We start from the raw sequence: 17588 nt of genomic DNA on the forward strand, positions 1-17588 counted from the left end.
TCCTGAGGCGGCAGCAAGGAGTGTCAATACCAACTAGGGAATTAAGAAGAAAATTGGCGGTCGGCGCTCGTGACCTTCGTTTCTCCAGGTGTCCACTACAGAGTGGGGATCGCAGACGTTGCACCCGCAGTCCTGGGGCTAGTTGGATATGGTTCGAGCTTCTTCTGTCACAAATCACAGTCCTAGATGTTGGTAGCATGATGGACGCGCTTGACGTGTACAGAATAACATACTGTCCGAGCATAGACGCTCCTGAGAAGACGGAGCGAGTGTTTGGAATTCATCGGTCATTGTGCCACACGCGCCATCTCTTGCAGGATAAATTTCCGCAGGCCACGAAGAATTCGCGTTGAATTGTGGGGTGCAGGCCGATCTCCGATGCTCAGTGGCTGTTGGACATCGATGTCCTCTGGTCGTTCAAGGTGCTTACAATATGCGGTCGGCTATTGTCAACTCTTAGGGCGTCTAGGTCATGTGTGCCCAGGGGATGCTTAAGGTAGCTGAAGCTTTTAAAACCCTGTCGTGTATGCAGTATTTTGTAGATCTCAAGTTAAAATACTACCTTAGCACTTTTGTCGAGCTCTCCTCATTCGAAGCTATGTACGCGAAGTTTCTGAGACGCAAGTGAATTAATAGCAACTTTCATGTCAACTATTGCTTGGTCTCAGAGGCTGCACCTGTTTTGCGGGTGTCATCTGGAATCGGTTTCAGACACCTGGTTAGAAGACCACGCCAAATTCAAGCCATTTCAAGCAAATTCCTCAGCATCCCACTCAAACTGGAAATCTGTCATTCCGCAAGTGCCTCCAGGTCGAAGCCCTGGGTTCACTGCTGCTGTTCAAGCCTTACAGCGACTTGACTTGGACCTCCAAGGGCTCTCTCGCGCCGTCCGTCCTGACCTTGTGCCCCAGAAAAATGGCCTCGCAAAGCAGTTGAAAATCCTCGTCACTGCCCTTCACGACCCGAATGTCATCCCCTACATCCTGCACATTGGCGAGGAGCACAGCTTTTGGTGTTTCCGATCAGCCTTGCACCCACTGCTTGCGCAAACAACTTCTGTACGCTGTTGCATTCAAGCCACGAGTTTCGTCTGACTTCTTCGCCTGCGTCATTCACAAACTTCACAGTCACCGCGAAGTCGATTACCATGTCATCGTGTGGGTGGTTTCCAGCGATACAGTCTCGTCCTTCCTGGGCGCTCGCCATGGGTGCTTGAAGAGGCGAATTGCCGTACAAATCGTACAGCGCGTTTGGAGCAAGACCGAGACGGGCTGGCCGTAGACTCTCTCGCCTCAACGCATCTCTGGCGAGCAAGTCTTGGATGGTTTGGTGTCCATTCACAGCACCATCATTCTGGTCTCGCGAGGGCACTGGACCTTGACCACGTTGCTGATGATGAGATTGACGCTGACTATGAAATTGTCGATGTGGAGTACGTGGTTGCGCACCGTCAACTTGTGCAGGTTGAGGTACACCCCGCGTCGTTGTTTCAAACGGCGGATGATATGAACCTGGTGCTGGTAGAGGATAGCGAGGTGCTGGATACTGGTAACCTGGAGGCGGGCGGCGAGGGGAATCGGTAGGAGAAGATGGACCATCTAGACCTGTTTCGCTCTCGCTGTTGCTTTAGTCAGTTATGGCTGCTTTAGAAGGGGAACAAAGGCTGTGCTTACCCTGCTTGTTGCGGAAGTTGGACTGGAACGGGTGCTGTAGGACTGGGCGTGCTCTGCACTGAAGGATTCGTTCTGGCACTCGTCTGTCTCAGCCTCGGGCGTCCCCAGGTTGTGAAACTTGGATCCCAAGTCGTTGGTCTAGGGAAAGGCTCCAACTCCGCTAGCTCAGCAGAGAATTCAAAGACTTTAGACGAAGGCCACCTGTCGGTATCTTGGTCAGATTCAGAATCTGGCTCGAATTCAGAGACCTTTTCGTCTCCGTCAAGTGGAGCACGTGACTGAGAACGCCTCGAGCGCTTCTTGCTAGAAGAAGAGCCTTTGTGGGCCTTGCGCTTGGAGGACATGTCGCGGATGGGTTGTGAAAGAAACGGATGATAATATCTGGTCCGTTGGAAGGGAAAGATCGAAACCTGGAGTGGAAGGTTGAGGGTGGAAGAGAATGTAAACAATGTCGAGAGAGAATGAGAAATTTATAGTCGAGAGGCAAGACTAACTCTGATGTAGTCACCGTGAACAGCCACGAGCAGGAGTAGTCACTGCTCTCGAGTGATCATGGCGACCTGCAAAATTCACTGTTCGTGAACACAAAGCGAGCTGCCTCTGAGGCACAACAGAAGCATCATAAACACCAGCTTTGCTTCCTCACAGTTTGAGCTATAGGATTATTCCATCAGCTATATTCAGGCAGGAGATGGGACAACGTACAAAGACATTTATCTGGTCAAGACTATCAACACCAGCAGGTGCACCTCCAGAGGGTCGGTCTCAGATATCACTTGGACGAAGGTGTCTGCTTGAGCTTCCGAACCAGCGTCAAACTACACGGAGCCTTGACAAATACGGCAGTGACGCGACCTTCGTTAGTCATTGCCCATGGACAAGCTCCTTTGACCGTGTTATTCCTTTGAGACACCCAGGAGCGACTGAGTGGTGGGAATCATGACTGTTGGGCTGCTCTGAGAAGTCACTCCTGTTGGGGATTCGTGTCGCAGGAGGTGTAGGACGCGCCCTCTGATTGTTGGCACAAAGGTGCGGGCGATGGATTCAGAAGGACATGCAGTGTTATTGATAAGCTTGACAAGATCGAGTTCTGGTGTCTCGATTCCTGGTCCCTCGCCAAAGACAATATGATTGGCGAACATGGCCTGCAAGAACCATGTATGGCTTCACAGGACTGATTGAGACCAACATCAGAATCATCGTCCCAGGTGTCGCAGCAATGCCTGTAATTGTTGTCAATCGTCAGAAGCCCAACCAGGTTCTTGGAGGCAAGCGCGGTCAGTGCTCAGGCAAAGTCAGAACTGTGAGAGTGCTTTCGAGCTTCAACGCATCAATGAAGCGAACATAAGGTTTCCGGATTCTCGGCAAGATCTAATTTGGGCCTGGAGCGTGGAGGGTCTGGCGGGCCCTACTGGCTGGCTTGCTTTGCAGAAAATAGGGACAACGAAAAAGCCTACGACAGAAAACTAAACATCCACATCTGTAGCTCAGCCCCTGAAGGGGTTTATTTCGTGAATCAGCACCTCGCAGAGAGCTGAGTGTATAGAATTATCGACAGCACCTCCTGCTATCCTGCTTGATGAGCGATATTGCTTGGCCTCACCCTCAGCCCCGCTGCCAAGGATGCATATAACCTGCCTGTGAGTTGTTCCTTGGGACAGCAGAAAGAGCAACAGAGTATTAGAATGTCCGATTGTTGACGCGTTTGCAGGCTCAACTCAACGCGGTCTTACAGTGTCCCTGCTTGAGCTCTTTGTTACAACCACTACTCCATGGATCCCTGATTACAACACATACATTGTCCAAGACAATGCTCCCTCTCTTCCTTTTCACCTTTGTGGCCCTGGTGGCAGGGTATGTCGTCCGGGATGGCAATGACTGCCATTTGTACCCGGAAGAGTCCCTGCCTGGTGCTGGGCCGATGGACGATGTCCCTTCCATATACGAGGCTTTCAGTCAGTGCGGCCACAGCGGTCGCGTAATCTTCGAAGAAGGCACTTTCCACGTCAATCAAGTTCTTAACACCACTGGGCTGAAGGACTGCGATGTCATCTTGAAAGGGGAGCTTCTCTTCTCAGCCGACATTCCTTACTGGCTTGCAAACAGTCTCTGGGTGGTCTACCAGAATCAACACACGGCATGGCTATTCGGAGGCGAGAATGTCAGATTTATCGGTCAGGGTGGTAGCTTCAATGGCAATGGACAGGCCTGGTACACACAAAACCAGAACAGAGCAAATCAGCCGGGTCGACCGATTGCAATCACGTTCTACAACTCGAAAAATCTTGTGGTCGACGGTCTGTCCTTCATCCAACCACAGTTCTGGGTGACGCTTATCTGGGAGAGCGAAGATGTCACGATGAGAAACATTTACGTATCTGCCCACAGCGATGACCACAACGGATGTGTCAACACCGATGGTGGCAATACCTGGAACTCGCGTAGGGTCACTTTTGAGAACTGGTTCGTCCGCAATGGCGACGACTGTATCGCCGTCAAAGGCAATAGCTCGGACATCTATGTCCGTAATGTGACTTGTGTCAGCGGCAACGGGATGACGATCGGCTCCGTTGGCGAGTATCCCAAGTTCCCCGACTATGTTGAGAACGTCCTGTTCGAAGACATTACCATCCGGGATACAATGCAGGCCGCGTACATCAAGACCTGGCAGGGTCAACCAGCGGATCACTCTGGAAATGGAGCAGGAGGCGGTGGCGGTGCTGGCATAGTCCGCAATGTCACCTTTCGAAACTTCGACGTCGAGAACTCGGCACTACCCATACAGATCTCACAGTGCATCTATACTGAGGACGGCCAGAATTGCGACTCATCGCGGATGCAAATATCCGAGATCACATGGGAGAATTTCAAGGGCACGTCCAGGTACAACATTGCCTCTTCGATCCACTGTGCCGCTGGACATCCATGTCCAGACATCTATTTCAAAAACGTTGACATCAAGTCAATAAACGAGACTCGTGGCCTGCCACTGACTCATACGGATCTTCGATATGAAGTTTATCAATGCGCCAACATCGTCAACCAGAACACGACCAGTGGCATCAAGTGCAATCTTTGGGCACCGAACAACTTTAGTCAGCTTGTGCACAGGAATGTGGCCTCACACGGGTATAGGGAAACAGACAGCCCACGAAAACGGGCCAAATTTGCTTTGCGTGTTTTTCACAAGGTGGCAGATGTGGTGCAGGAGGTCAAGCATATGCTTATCGCGCCTTTCATTCGAACTTAGCCAGCGATCTTGCATGGAAGACACATTTAAAATATGTTTGCAGCCTGCGAGCGGGAGCGTTTTGGGCGTTGGAATCAGGACGACAGACAATTCTGTGATCGTCCAGGGCTAATAGCTCGAGATATCTTTGTACACAAGCATTCTTCCCCTATATGGCGGGACTACATGAGTATGACATTGCGTAGATGCGTGGGATGCGTAGATCTCTACTACTTAACATGTATTCTTGCAGTCAGCTTCTGTCTGAGCTGTGTGTTCATGGGCGATTGCTCACAAGCCTGGTACAGAGAGGCCCCCGGGCCCAGCTTTGAATATTCAAGATCTTGGGGACTAGAGTGCCCTGTCGACCACCGTACTTTCAGGTACCGAATCTTCTGTCGTGTGCCAATCACTCGGGCCCTAAAGTTCCGCTGCATGTGATGCTTAATGACGGCACCGGCTCGTGAACACCGGATAGTCACGCATCATCATGTGTTCGTCACTTCGCAAAGTGATTATCACATCCGCGGTCGCAACCCATATCGCGGGCTGCAGTACATAAGTCTGAATCCTGGCCCTAGTCATGAACGCCCCGCACTCAGCTGCGCAAGCAATGCCGAACACGACAAGACGATAGCATTCGACCGTCATGGTACCTTCCACCCTCAATCCTCGGACGAGTCGGTACTGACACACTGCAGCTTCTGTGCCATCAGCATGGCTCGGTCAAGGTTGGCGAGGTCGTGCGCTTCACCTTGACCTACACTCCGGCCCTGGACCGCATTCTGCCGCCGCCAACGCATCTGCACGTGAAGGTCAAGAACACCTCCGCGGTGCCTCTCCGTGCAGCCTATCTGCATGGCCCTTATACCATCTACGCTGCCTGTTACCCAGCCACGTATGACTCAACCAAGAATCACACACGATCTGTCCAGATCGAGGGCGCTCCCGACTACGAACCCCAGCTCAAGGCTGGTGGTCACTGGTACTCGAAACTAGTGGTCCCAGAGGAGATACGCAAAGATGCAGATCAGTCATTCTTCGATGGGCCGCACAAGGCAGAGCGCAAGAGCTTCACCTGGATCATCGAGATCGCATCACAAGTTCTCTTCTCGACCACGGCTGCTGTGCACTTTGAACTTCTAGTTGGCCGCGATGCGAAGTCGGTAGAATTAGGTTTTCACGGTGTGGTGGGCTCCAGTCAAGGTGTGCCGGGACGACTCGAGGACCATCAGCAGGGACGAGATCGGAACTCGGCGCAGGCAAAGGGCGTCTTCTCCAAAGCCGTGCGCCTGGTGGTAGATGATACCGAGAGCTTGTGGAATTCCCCGCCATTTCCGACGAACGATCAAGAGTCTCAGAAGGCAGATGTCAAACGTGCTCAGCAAGGCGGCAAGCGAGAGGTTGAAGAGAAGAGTGAACGCAATGCCAAGAAACAGAAGAAGATACACTTAGTCCTGTTGACACATGGTCTGCATAGTAATGTGGGCGCTGACATGCTGTACATGAAGGAAAGCATCGACAATGCGGTTCGACAGGCGAAGGAAAATGCCAGACGCCGCAAAGCCGAGAAGGCTGCTGCACCCAACACTGGTGTTGGCAAACAGCTGAGGTCAGACACGCGATCCGCGTCGGTTCCGGAACTTGTGATTGCTCCAACCGAGAAGCATGAGCAGGACAATGAGGATGAGGATTCCGACGACGAAGAAGAGACTCTGGTCCGAGGTTTCAATGGCAATGCTGTTAAGACAGAGAAGGGCATTCAGTATCTTGGCAAACGCTTTGCGAAGTACGTCCTTCTGCTCACTTATCCCAACCAGCCATATCTACCAGTGAAGAGCTCGATATCAAAGTCGATCACGCGATCGTTGTCCGTTCAGCTGGGCTCGAGTGACAAGAAGAAGGACGCGCCGAGCGGGTCAGACAGTGGCAGAAACCCGATACATAAAAACAGCACCATCATGAAAGACGAGAAGCATACTCATCACAAGGACGACTTGCCGTACAAGATCACGAGCATCAGCTTCATTGGCCATTCTTTGGGAGGATTGGTTCAGACCTACGCAGTAAGTCCCGCCACGATTTGACATTCTTGTCTTCAACAACATGAGCATGTCACTGACAGCAAACAGATTGCGTACATCCAGAAACACTCACCCGAATTTTTTGATCTTATTAGGCCTGTTAACTTCATCGCCCTCGCCACTCCATTCCTCGGCCTCAGCAACGAAAATCCCATGTACGTGAAGTTCGCTCTCGACTTCGGGCTGGTAGGACGCACAGGCCAGGATCTTGGACTCTCCTTCATCGCTCCGACGCGTTTTGCGAAGCATAGCTGGACCACAGTAATGAACGGACTTGGGGTGGGGGACACGAAACGTGACAAGAACACGCCAGATCCCGCATCGAAGCCATTACTCAGGATTCTACCAACGGGACCAGCTCACGTTGCTTTGCGAAGGTTCCGCCATCGGACTGTGTACGCGAATGTTGTCAATGATGGCGTTGTTCCTTTGCGGACCTCCTGTCTGTTGTTTCTCGACTACCGAGGCCTCGGCAGGGTAGAGAAAGCAAGGCGGGACAATGGCTTGGTCGGAACAATTCTCGAATGGGGTTGGACAGAAATGATGGGCCAGAACGCTAGTGCTCCGCGGAAGTCGCTCGGACTCATGGACGTGTTCAACGACAGTGACAACAACAGTACGAAATCAGCAACTGACAACGCCGATGCAATGGCAGATCCCCAATCACGGGTCCCGCAGGCTGATGCGGGTCAAGCGTTGGACGATGCCGACGGGACTGAGCCAGGCCGTGGTCAATTCCTTGATGGCAAGTCCTTGCACGATGACGTCCATCGTAGTCAAGGCAATGAGGCCAAGGAAGATGCTAGTGAACAGACTTCAAATATGTGGTCTGGTCTGCTATCATTCTTTCGTCCCCAAGCAGGCAAGCAGAAACCCACCACGAAGAAATCTCAACGTATGTACAACAGAGGACAGACCATGTTACAACACACAGACAAAAGCGACGACACGGGAGACGCTAGTCCGCAAGAAGAATCGAGCAGCGAGAATCCCCGTAAGGCTATGGTCCGCGGACCCTCCCTGTACTCATCCAAGTCGGGCCATGACGGCCTGGAAGCACCGCCGAAATCAACCGTCTTCGAGTCTGCAGCTGATCTGTTACATCCACCACTACCACCTAAGGAGTTCATACTTGACCCTGCTGCACGTCCCAGAACCATATTCCATGACCGTGTCTATCATCCCGACGACATTCCAGCGGCTCCCGTGAAGAAGCAGCGCACGTTCCTCAGAAGAGCGTCCTCCAAGGACAGCGACCTTTCTAACGCTGGTAACGACAGCTCACAGATCACTCGACCGCCATCACAGCAAAGCGATGTGTCAGAGGTGGGCTCCATGCGGATAGAAGAGAAGATTGCGAGGGCTTACCACAAAGATCTGACGTGGCGCAAGGTTCTAGTCCGGCTCGAGCCCGATGCGCACAACAACATGATTGTGCGGAGGATGTTCGCGAACGCCTATGGCTGGCCAGTCGTGCAACATCTGTGTGATACGCACTTTGGCTACACTGCTACTGCGTACGCGCGAGATGAAGAGCTTGAATCCGAAGAACGCGCGAAGCCGCTTGACGCCGAAACTCATGCCCATGGCGAACACGTCGAAGGGCAGAAGGAGCCACCGAGCGAGGAGCAGACTCGGCCGCGGAGCCAAAGCATCAAGAAGCCTCAAAAATCAGCAACGATGAACGATCTGTCAGAACTGCCACAAGGGCCTAAGGAGATCGACAAGATGCACGCCAATCTCTCCCCACCGATCAGCCCTCAGCGGACTCAAGACACGACTTCACCTGCAGCTGGTGCTGGTGCACCTGTCACCTCAAGAACAGCAGAGTTGTCAAAATCATCAACCCGCAGCCGGACTGAGTCCGAGGCCCGCGAAGCTCGTGACGAAGTCTCTGACCTTGTGTCCCGCGTCACTGCCTCGGGTACGCTCTCGACCGAGTCCTCAGGAAGCTCAAACACAACCTTCTCGAACCTGAAGTCTTCTCGATCCGCACTGAAGGATATCGTGAGACAGGACTCGGGGCGGTGGAGTGATCGTTTCTTTGAGGATGACGAAGGAGAAAGTGATGAGGAGGGCGAGGATAAGGCCTTTGTGGAGGAGATGAGGAGGGCGAGGGAGCGTGGAGAGACGGTGAGTGGGAGGGAGGTGCTGGGTGAGGCGTTCGATGGTGGACTGGTTGGCGAGCCGGGTGAGATGACGCCGAAGGATGAGAGGGAGATGGCGAAGAAGCAGGAGGGAGAGCTTGATGATCAAACGCTTGCACTGACGGGCGTTGCAATGGCTGGTGAAGTTGGACTGGGGAAGAGGGTTGTGGGCCAGGTCGAGGCGCCCGAAACGACTGGTGAAGCCAAGTCAGTGAAGTCAGGTGAGGAAGGAGTATCTAGCAAGGCCAGAGTGAGCAGTGTCAGAGTTGGCGAACATGTTGCGGGCACAGCGGTCAGCAAGAGCTCGGAGCGAGACTGAGAAGTCGGGCTTATGTCGAGCCGGTTGACACTACCACCTGTTAATCAGCCTTGGTGCCGGGATTTGGAGGGAATACCCTGTGAGGTGGGCTCTAGGTCTCTACCTGCTCCTTCAGATAATTCTCCAGGACGAGGTCCAGAGGGCTAATTGGACAGTAAGCACAACGTGTAGAAGCGATTTGCGATGACAGGTTGGTCTGTGAAATCACTGGAGTGTATATATCCTATCTGTATATCCATGCAAAACTCGCGATCTACATGACAATACCGCCTTCATTGGCATAATTACGTGCTCTAGAAATGCCCGTTAAATGGGCACGACGACCTCAACGACCCGCCTCCCGTCCATCCCCATTCCCGGCAGCATATTCACTTCCGCCCACCCACTGCCCTCCTTCCCGTCTCCCGCGACCTCGATGATCTTCCCATCGACGCATACCTCCCTGTATATTCCCTCCTGTTCCAGGAACTCGATTCGTAAGCCGTCGATCTCTTCATACAGCACGCTTGGATCTTTCACATGCGCACCGTCCTGGTACGCGAGCGTTAGGATGCGCGTGATTTCTGCCGCGGTGGTGGATTGTGGAGTGGGCGGACGGATGGCGACTAGGCGGAGGCTGCTTGAGAGTGGTGTGCTTGAGGGTGAGATTTTGAAGGTCTGCTCTAAGTTTGAGACGAGGGATGTGAGGATGTAGGCATGTGTGTCCGCAGGCAGCGGTTGTGTTGACTCGGCAGACTCCGCAGTCGTCGTGTCCGAGGGTGAAGGTGAAGGATAAACCAGCTCCTCCCATTCTCCGCCCCGCTGCCTCCGCACCTTCACCCGCGCCTTATACTGATGCGCCTCCTCAAGCAGCTTCCCCGCCGCCATTTTGAAGCGCTCAACCCCATGCTTCCGATACTCCGTCGTGTCAGACATGCTTACCAGACTAGCATGCAATCCCCACGAGAACACCACAGCGCCATACACCACCGCCGCATCATCATCATAGTTCAACCCCAACTTTTCCCTCTTCCTCCCCTCATCCACAACCAACCGACTTCCCGGACTAAACCTCGCCTCGAACTGCGGCAACGGCCTCGCCCTCCCCTCCAGCATAACCTTCACCGGATCCGCCGCCAGTCCCGAGCTCCACGCCAATGCATTCGCCGTGCCCAAGGGAAACAGCACCAACACTGGCCTCACGAAGATCGAGCCCACGCGGTTATCGTACGTATCTCGCATCAGCAAGGTAGACAACGTGTTGACAAAGTCGCGGGCCCGCCATCGCCGGAGAGCAAGAGAATGGTCTGCTTGGCGCCTTTGGTGCAGGCGGGGAGGATCTTGGCGGTGATGAGGTCGATGATGGATGTGGCGGAGGTGGTGGTGTGGACTATGTGGGTGATGGAGTGGGTGGATAGGAGGGGTTCAAGGGTGGAGGCGTAGTAGGAGGAGGCGGACCGGGCGCCGGAGGCGGTGCTGATTATGACGTAGATTTGGCGGTCGGGGAGGAGGTGTGGTGGGAGAGGTGGGGAGGTGGCCATGGTCGTTGGGATGGAGTTTGGAAGCCGGGATGTGGTCAGAAGTTCCGAAGTTACACAGAGATGTTGGCGCTTGCCTGGCAGGTGGAGGTGTCTGGTGAGCGGAAGCAGTTGCTTTGTGATGGTACTCGGGTAGAGTTTCCTGTAAATGCGGATGTGTGCCCGAAATCAAAGTGGTGCCACTCGCTGGATGCTGCTCGGTCAGTGACAACGTCGGAGATAAAGGCCAATAAGTGTTTTGAGGTGTCCTTTGAATTGCTGAGGAAGTGACTGTCGAAGGCGGGTGTGAGTGAGATGCAATACAGCGTTTTGGCATCGTGTCTCGATTAGGCAGCTGCTGTTCTCCCATGTTTGGGAAGCTGCTATTAAAATTGAAGTCCTCAGCTGCTTTGCTGTCCATCACTTACGCGACTAAGACAAACAAAACTTCTCATTGACAAGGACAGCATGTCTGCTCGTCTTGCAAGATCGCGGCCAAATCGATGAAGCTCAACCGGGCGCTCTTCCAGCCTTGCATGTCAAAAGTACATGCCACCGGCATTCACCGACGCCGGATATTGCCCGAAAGGCACGGCCCATGCCTGAAGTGCCCAGCTTCCGCCTGAAATGGCCCGATTCCCGGCGGACGGTGACGTACAAGCTCGACCAGTGGTGCGTCGCGTCGGGCACTCGAGCACTGGCATAACGCCATGTGCTCGACTCCTCGTCCATCGGCTAGACACCACGAACACTCCATCGTCCAAGTGTCACGCTTGCAAAAGTTCACACGCTAAGAGGTGACGACCGCCCTTCTAGGCATCTGCAACCCTGTTCGTTATACCTCCGCGTGACTTTTCTAAGTCCATGAACCACATGTCAGTCGGTCCAGCCGTAAGGAACTACTGGCTTGACGTACAATGGCCCAATGATGGCAAAGGGAGTGGTGCGCGAAACATGCCGTCCTGACCCATACTAGGCTCTGCGATTGGAGTTCGTCAGGTTTTGCCGCTATTAACCGTATCGCTTCAAGCCACCGAGGCAATACATGGGGGTGGATGACTTGTCGACGAGGATGTTGTTCCTAGTGCCTTCAGCACTCGAACATGATTTGTGCACTTCCGCACTCGATGTGCTGACCGGTTTACTGGGACGCATATCATTCGACGGTGTTTCTTCACAACACGGATAGACAGCACAGAAGCCCCGCTGTGTTCGAACTATGACCGAAGCCGTTTCGACACCACAATCAGGTGTGCGGCTCTGCTCGATAGCCCCGCGCCTGAAGTCGCTCCATCCGATGGCCCCAGAACTACGAGGCCTACTTCTACTTGTGCGCCTGATTGCGTTCCTTTGCTTTTGCCATCAATGGAACTTTCGCCAGTGCCACCAATACACCATCATTGCAACTCAACCAAGACGGGGGCCAGTTATCTCGAACAAGCTTGCTCACCACTAAAGTGTTCTAGGTTCCAGGGCGCTGGAACCTGTAAGACCGACTCAACGATCTCCGCGCCAATCAGCGTATCGCATAGCCTCACTTAAGCCGTGTAAGAGGCAAAACGCCCCAGGAACGCGCAGATGGATTACTATGGTAAGCTTTCACCACGATCAGCTTGGTACTTTCGTAACCAATGTGGGCAGATAGTCGAGAAAGGCGGCATGGACCTGTTACCCCAGGCCCGAAACGCGGTGTTGTGACAACGAGCTACGGTCCACCTCTCACCAATGAGGCGTATTCCACGGCCCGTAACGCAGCTAGTATTCAGGTACCGAGGTCACAAGGTCGATCGGACAAGTACTACCCAGACACGGCTGCCTCAGGCCACAAGCGGAGACAGGATGCGCATCTGCCGTTGGTGGCCAGTACTCCAATCAGAGCTCGACAACTACAACCAGTCGTCGAGACTCTGCCTCCAGAACTCATGACCTAGACGACCACAGAGGGTACGCGGGCCGCCGCTCTGGCTACGCCCTATCTGGACATCGTGAGCCAATCGAGGAGGACTCTGATTCTGATGTCAGTCGCCTTATAGGGGCTAAAGCAGGAAAAGGCAGCACGCTAGTTCGCCATACGTCGGACAGCCAATCTCGGCATCCCCCAGATCTCTCCAGAAAGTCTCACTTGACTCAGCAACCACAGCGCCACGAACGATCGGACAAGAATGCTACTGGTGTCAGAAGTTCGAAACACAGTTTTGGGGCTACTGGTTACGAGCCAGCATCAGCGAAAGATCTCCCTCATTATGCTAAGGGGTCTGCGCGCCACGACAGTGATCATCGAACCAGCACTGGTCGTTCAGAGCGCCGGCCATCCACGCTTGGCAAGCAGCCAGACCGAGAATTGACTGACAGGCGGAGACAATTCGACGAGAAGGCTGTCGGCGACTCAGGCAGCTCCGATAGCGAATTCGCAGACAGGCCGCGCAAAGGAGCTTCTCACAAAAGTTCCGGACGCCACACTAGTGACGCTAAGGCTCGCGACCATCGAACAGCCACTGGACGCTCTGAAGCCAGGCAAATAGCCACTTCGAATCGACATGCAGACAAGGTACAAGATGACGATTCTGTCTCATCTGGTGGGTCCGTGAGCGGTACCTTTGGCGCCAGTGGCCGTCGTAAATCAAGTCCTGATCGTGGCAACCACAGCGCTCTGCTGGTGGATAGTGCCCATGCCATCAGTCGACAACGCACTCATCCAGGACATCCGCCCGTCGCTCGAGAGCCCTGCCTAGCCACGGGTCTCGTGCCGGCATTGCGCAGAAGGCCAACGAGGCAAGAGCTCGAGACAAGCCGTCCACGCGGGGCAGGCATGATCATTCGGACGATGACAGGCTTCCTAAGAAGCAGTCCGCAGCTCGCGGCTTGTCACCTCCGAGCAAGGCGAACGATCGACGCCCGTCGAAGTACTCAGCGTCGGAATCGGGTACCGAGACTGAGTCGGACAGTCATGTGGGTCGGGGCCCGAGCAGACACCACGGCAGACGTGAATCACACTCTGCAGCAATTCCACGTGGGTCCGCGAAGGACTCACATCGCAGTGTTGCACATGACGCGCATCGAAGGTCCGCACATGACAGAGACATCAGAGCTCTTGAGAAGGGAGTCCAACGAGGCTTGCTTCTGAGAAAACCTAAGCCTCCAAGACACGGACCTGACGATGACGACGATGACGACGTACGCGGCGGCTTCGGCAGAAGACACAAGCCTGACGATGACGATGACGACGACGTACGCGGTGGCTTCGGTAGCAGGTCGATCAGACCATCTTGACTCGAGCCACCAGCTTTGAGCTAAAGACCGGTCAAGTTCTTCTTGACGATCTCGGTATACGTCGGATCCTCGCCAACGAGACCGAGCTTTTTCAGCACGTTACGCAGTGCGCGCTCGTTCTGCAGGCTGACCGGGTTGTGAGGGCCCAGATGTTCTGCTCGCCATCGCAAAGTCGCTTGCAGCCTGTCCGCGATATCCATTCTTGCTACGCGCTTCTGCTCCTCGCTCCAACGGGCAGCATCAACATGTTTGCGGGTATAGCAGGCCAGACGATATTGTCCATCCCAATACTGAGCGTGCATGTCCGAGAACTGGGGACTAATGCGTGCTTCGAAAAGATCCCTATACGTGTTCATGGCCGCGGTCTTCTTGCCGATGGCCGACTCAGCTCGAGCCAGAGTGGCTATCCAATTGATGGTTTGAAACTTGGATCGACCAAATACTTCTTCTACCTCAGGTCTCAGGTCCCTAAGGATCTTGTATGCTTCATTGTTTTCTCGCATCTCAAGCAACGCCCAAGCATGCAGGTACGTCGTTGAGAGCCAGAACTGGTCATGCGTTCCTGGGGTGAAGGCTTTCTTCGCAGAATCCACCATTTCCGCTAAGTCGGTCAGTCTATACGACGGCTCAATTTGCTTCGAGTACGGGATCTGCGAAAAGAAGTCCAAAGTCGATAGGATCACCGAGACGTATGGTGCCTGCTGATCAAGCGAACTGCGGTTTCGAATTGTGTTGTGCAGGTCGTTTCTGATGTTTCTGAGTATATCTGCAGGGACAAATTCATGTCCGTAAATGCTCAACAGTGCCACCATGTGGTTCAGCACGCTCACACCGTCCCATGGATGGAGTCGGAAAATGTCGCCAAACACTGCGACTGCCTGTATGGATGCGCGTTGGGCATACTCGGTGAAGATCTTACTGGTCTGGCCGGTGTGGATCGCAACAGCACAGCAGTGCCGTAAAAACTTGAAGGCTCGCTGTCGTGATGCTTCATCGTCACCGATGGTATCTCTTGTGGACTTTCCGAGCCACTCATCTATCTCAACCTCTATACTTGCTGGATCTGCGTCGGTCTGAATTGGAGAATTGGATATGAGTGCAGCCATCCTTGGTATGCTCTCTTGGGAAGACATCTCAAGCACACCATCTCCGCATTCTGAGTATATCTGTGGCACATGAAACTCGGAGTCTGAGTCGCTGATTACCTCTTCTGACGCTATTCCATTCTCTTCGCTTCTGGATGTTCCCGAGGATGGTGCGCGGAAGTCATCCAGGTCAGGAGCTGTGATGTGCGTGAAAGACTCTTCAGATATCCGTGGTTTGCTGCTCTCTTGGTCGCCAGAATGTAAGGGCGAAACGTGCACGGGGATTACGACTGGCGATATCGTTGTGGCACCGGCGGAACGCAGGTCTTCCGCTCCGCTAGGCACGAGATCCTCGCAAACAATATGTGGAGGTGGCTGATCGATGTTTAAGCACTCCATCAGCTCAGCTTCGCTTTTGACCTTGGTGGACTTTCGTATGTACGCATATATGTCGTCCATGGTTTTTGGCTGACCATTGAAGAGAACCTGTCTTGGCCTGCCGTCGCTTTCGCCACGGCGGAGCTGATGGCATATGTACGCCGCATCTTCGGAGTTCAATCGCTTGCGGAATTGCCATTTCCCCAGCTGGTCCTTCCATTGTTTCTGACTAGTGGCATTTATCAGTGTCATGAAAGACGCATCCGGAGATTGGCAGATCACTTACGTTCCATGGAACTCTTTCTGTCTTTTATAGTGATCCATGATCTGTTTCAGCGTCTGATCTCTTATGATGTACCGGTCATATACGTCGTGCTTCCATATGTTCCAAGTTTCTTGTCCGATGCCTCGTCCTTTATGGCCGCCGCTGTATGCAGCTTGTCGCACAAATTGCCTGTGAGCTGGTGCAGGCAAACACTGTTGTTGGAGCCTCACATCTTCCCAGATTCGAGTCTCAACTGGTGGACTGAGGGCAAAGTAGGTGCCCACTGGCAGATGATGAGGCTCTTGATAGCTTATGAGCCCATCCGCCAGTGGCCTCGCTTCCACTGAAAGAGCGGTATGGGCCATCGGAGGGTGCTGTGTTTCCCCTAACATTCTGTCAAACGTTCCTAAGCTCTGACCTGGCGTGCCTTAGTTTGACAGCCAGAGATTAGGTCTCCAGGATCACGAACCGGGCGGCTTGATGCAATATGTCAGGCTGGCGTCTCATCTGTCGATGTCTGCCTTACCGGGCCACAGACGTGCGCGAACCACTGGCGAAAGTTCCATATGCATGCAGGAACGTTCGCCGGACGCTTCAATTGGCTCGTTAGAACATGAGGCTTGGAATTCTCCACAACGCCCAACGTAGCAAGAAAGTTGCCTCAAACCTCTGTCGCTCTTCCCTTCACTTCTCTCGCAGAATAATATGTTTGATATGCAGTTGCGCTGCTCGGTCTGAGTAGTGCCTTCTGTACTCTCGATTCGATGTTAGAATATGTCGGGCGTCATCATGTCCTCACGTCGGACAGCAGGAACCTATGGTCGCCAAGCTTCGGTTCTTGAGCGATGTTATGCAGGCTGATGAAGCTTGAGTCGCAGCATCTGCAATGAAAGAAACGACAATGCCTTCGCCGACCTCGAGACCTTGAGTTATTATAACCAGCTCATCGAGAGCGCGAGGAGCTCCCCAAGGCGAACCAGCAGCCGCTTATAAGCTTTTGCCTGCTCGTTGATGCCCAATCACGATGTTCCAAAGTGGCCGACCAAAGTGCCCCGCGGGCCCGTACCAGCTGGAACTTTCGCTAGCCTACACATTCTTATACCATCGTTGGGAATCTGACATATAGCAACGATGATAAAGAACATTCAACGGTTGTTTGGACACATGTCATTGGTCCGGAAGAGCCAGTGCTGCCCAAACACCCAGTAAGATTGCCTTCCGCCGACGGTTTGCGTACCATCTGAGCGTTATCGCGCCGGCCTCAAGAAAGACGCGAGGACTTACATAACAGCGCTTCTGATAGCGTGCACTTCTCGAGCTCCGTTCAGTACCTCATACCGACGACACAACCCAGATTCTAGAGGTAGAACCTATCGTCGTACCAAGAGGTCGTCTTGCTGTCTTCCTGGCGCGGAACTTTGGTCATGGATTGCATATACTAATTCGTTGGTTGTATGCCTTCAAGTCGATCTTGGCCGTTCATCCGATAATCTCATTGCTTATGCAATAAATTAACATTGCGTCAGCTTTCTACATCAATGTATCTCAGGATGTTTCATGTTTCATCATGTGTCCTGGGACAAAGTCGATTGTACCTTCGACCGCTGCCCAACCACGGCGAATGTTCTATGGTATTTCACAT

At 53.4% G+C, this 17588-nt stretch overlaps 4 protein-coding genes across 4 annotated transcripts; 1 reads left to right on the forward strand and 3 right to left on the reverse strand.

Moving 5' to 3' along the window:
- Positions 1 to 845: 845 nt before the first annotated feature.
- On the reverse strand, positions 846 to 2017 carry AB675_7950 (uncharacterized protein; the record flags this gene model as incomplete). Its single annotated transcript, XM_018148357.1, has 3 exons — positions 846 to 983; positions 1039 to 1618; positions 1674 to 2017. The coding sequence occupies 3 exons, from the start codon at positions 2015 to 2017 to the stop codon at positions 846 to 848; spliced, it is 1062 nt and encodes a 353-aa protein (XP_018001184.1).
- Positions 2018 to 3483: 1466 nt separating this feature from the next.
- AB675_7951 (Alpha-L-rhamnosidase rgxB) lies at positions 3484 to 4923 on the forward strand (the record flags this gene model as incomplete). Its single annotated transcript, XM_018148358.1, has 1 exon — positions 3484 to 4923. One exon carries the CDS (start codon positions 3484 to 3486, stop codon positions 4921 to 4923), a length of 1440 nt encoding a protein of 479 aa, XP_018001235.1.
- A 4835-nt stretch (positions 4924 to 9758) lies between these two features.
- AB675_7953 (uncharacterized protein) lies at positions 9759 to 10972 on the reverse strand (the record flags this gene model as incomplete). The annotated part of the gene is made up of 2 exons (XM_018148359.1): positions 9759 to 10666; positions 10690 to 10972. 2 exons carry the CDS (start codon positions 10970 to 10972, stop codon positions 9759 to 9761), a joined length of 1191 nt encoding a protein of 396 aa, XP_018001141.1.
- Positions 10973 to 14238: 3266 nt separating this feature from the next.
- Positions 14239 to 16311, reverse strand: AB675_7954 (uncharacterized protein; the record flags this gene model as incomplete). Its single annotated transcript, XM_018148360.1, has 2 exons — positions 14239 to 15910; positions 15968 to 16311. 2 exons carry the CDS (start codon positions 16309 to 16311, stop codon positions 14239 to 14241), a joined length of 2016 nt encoding a protein of 671 aa, XP_018001145.1.
- Between the last annotated feature and the right edge of the window lie 1277 nt (positions 16312 to 17588).

The sequence above is a fragment of the Cyphellophora attinorum genome (assembly GCF_001299255.1).
Source record: "Cyphellophora attinorum strain CBS 131958 chromosome Unknown Contig10, whole genome shotgun sequence".
In the NCBI taxonomy this organism is placed as follows: domain Eukaryota; kingdom Fungi; phylum Ascomycota; class Eurotiomycetes; order Chaetothyriales; family Cyphellophoraceae; genus Cyphellophora; species Cyphellophora attinorum.